The sequence below is a fragment of the Borostomias antarcticus genome (genome assembly GCF_949987555.1).
Source record: "Borostomias antarcticus genome assembly, chromosome: 1".
NCBI classification, from domain to species: domain Eukaryota; kingdom Metazoa; phylum Chordata; class Actinopteri; order Stomiiformes; family Stomiidae; genus Borostomias; species Borostomias antarcticus.
The window spans coordinates 13,439,221-13,441,720 of record NC_140234.1 but is presented as its reverse complement, the minus strand read 5'-3'; the positions used below and the strand labels follow the sequence as shown (position 1 = coordinate 13,441,720).

The 2,500-nt window shown below is 46.8% G+C and overlaps 1 protein-coding gene across 1 annotated transcript in view; it reads right to left on the bottom strand.

Moving 5' to 3' along the window:
- The window catches only part of dscaml1 (Down syndrome cell adhesion molecule like 1), a gene marked incomplete at both ends in the record, with an annotated part of 41,605 nt that overhangs the window by 32,498 nt on the left and 6,607 nt on the right, over nt 1–2,500 (bottom strand). The window contains one exon of the mRNA XM_084438489.1: nt 576–705. Coding sequence (XP_084294615.1) covers nt 576–705 — 130 coding nt within the window. The remainder of the gene's footprint in view (nt 1–575; nt 706–2,500) is intronic.

Below are 2,500 nucleotides of genomic sequence, written 5' to 3'. Positions count from 1 at the left end.
TGCCTCTGTGTATGGAATGCGCCATACAAATAAAGTTTGATTTGATTTGATAAGTCCTAAACTAAACTGATTCTGAATGAACGCTAGCTGCTGGACGTTGGCCCAGATGGCTAACATTAAACTGTCATTGGATGATCTGCATAGCAATTTGCATGGCTACTAGCTAATCAAGAGTGATCAAATTGAATAACTCAAATTGAATATTTATCAATTGTAGCAATGGATTCCCTAACCTAGCCAGCTGGGCTAGTTAACGTTAGCCGTTAGCTAGCTATGCAGAACTAAACTAAGGTAGATATGCCAAAAGACGGCTACGCTAGGTAGCGCCAGCATCAGGCAGCTTTTCAGACAGGAAGAGCCGGGATGAAAGTAATGGAGGGCGAAAGTAACATGTAACATGCCGTGGTTTCATGACATGGCATAACAGAGCACAAGTTTCATACACAATTTCAGCGCAATCGGAGCATATTTGTTGGAGCTACCGTCGGAAAGCTTTTTGCCGCGAGATACAGTCAGAGATATCGAAAGTCTGGCATCGCGTGACTAGTGCACTCCTATCCCCGGTGACCCCTCACCTTTGACTGTGACGTAGACGGTCTGGCTGATGAAGAGCTGTGGTTGGATGAGCACGCTGCAGACGTACGCCCCCTCGTCCATCCCCTTCTGGACGTCACTCAGCTTCAGGGTCCCGTTCTCATACACCACCTGGAGGGATAAGAACCAAAACCATGTTAGAGAGGGTCTCAGTCTCATACACCTACAGGGATTACAACAAGAACCATGTTAGAGAGGGTCTCAGTCTCATGGATCCAATCATCCAATCAGCTGCGCAGTCACAACACGTACCAAACAAACTGTTTACCAAATACCAAACAAAACGAACTTCTAACTTTGCCAAACCAAAATGCTAAGAGCCCCCACTTGCTATCACCTGGCTCAAATGGCCCTAACAAGAGGGAGACATCTTGGTTATTAACCAAAAATATGTTTAATCAAGTAAAGCAGAACAGCTGAAACAACTGAACTAAACCAAATAATAGACTATACGGTGGGGTGTGAACATCAGTGATATCAGTGGTGCTGCATGTTGGATGTGTGTGAGTGTATGGGTGGATTTGTGTTGAATGGTGGATAAGAGCAAACTAAATAGTGACCCTAACATAACCAAACACAAAACAAACAGACGCCTGTAAGGGGGAACAAAAGAGAAGCAGAGTGTCAGCAAGAGAGCGAGAGACCGATTGTGGTCCTGGGGCGTGACCTTCGAACCCCACCGATGCACCGGGTTGGCTCATTACCTGCAGTAGGTAGGGGCAGATTAGTAAGTAAGATGGTCAACGCTTACACCCAGCAACATGCCCCGAGATGGCACCACAGGGGGCCATCACAATCACCTGGAGGGATTAGAACCATGTTAGACAGGGTCCCGTTCTCATACACCACCTGGAGGGATTAGAACCATGTTAGACAGGGTGCCGTTCTCATACACCACCTGGAGGGATTAGAACCATGTTAGACAGGGTCCCGTTCTCATACACCACCTGGAGGGATTAGAACCATATTAGACAGGGTCCCGTTCTCATACACCACCTGGAGGGATTAGAACCATGTTAGACAGGGTCCCGTTCTCATACACCACCTGGAGGGATTAGAACCATGTTAGACAGGGTCCCGTTCTCATACACCACCTGGAGGGATTAGAACCATGTTAGACAGGGTCCTGTTCTCATACACCACCTGGAGGGATTAGAACCATGTAAGACAGGGTCCCGTTCTCATACACCACCTGGATTGATTAGAACCATGTTAGACAGGGTCCTGTTCTCATACACCACCTGGAGGGATTAGAACCATGTTAGACAGGGTCCCGTTCTCATACACCACCTGGATTGATTAGAACCATATTAGACAGGGTCCCGTTCTCATACACCACCTGGAGGGATTAGAACCATGTAAGACAGGGTCCCGTTCTCATCCAATAAAATCAAATCAAAATGTATTTATAAAGCACGTTTAAAACGACAGCAGTCGACCAAAGTGCTGTACAAAGGTGGGTCCAGGTAAAAACATCTCATCATTTCAGCAAACGATACAGACATTGAACATAAACAAGGCTTGAGCACAGACTGGTTAAAACGCCAGGGAGAAAAGGAGGGTTTTTTGGGAGTATTTAAAAAAAACTCAAGGGTCTGGGAGGATCTAATGTGAAGGAGCAGGTTGTTCCATAGCCTGGAGGCGGCCACCGCAAAGGCCCTGTCACCTCTAGACTGAGGTCTTGTTTTTGGCACCTCCAACAGCAGTTGGTCAGCAGACCTTACTGGTACCTTATTCATACACCACCTAGAGGGATTGGAACCATGTAAGACAAGGTCCTGTTCTCATCCACCATCTGGAGGGATTAGAACCTGTTAGACAGGGTCGTGTTCTCATCCACCATCTGGAGGGATTAGAACCATGTTAGACAGGGTCCCGTTCTCATACACCATCTGGTTTAATTACC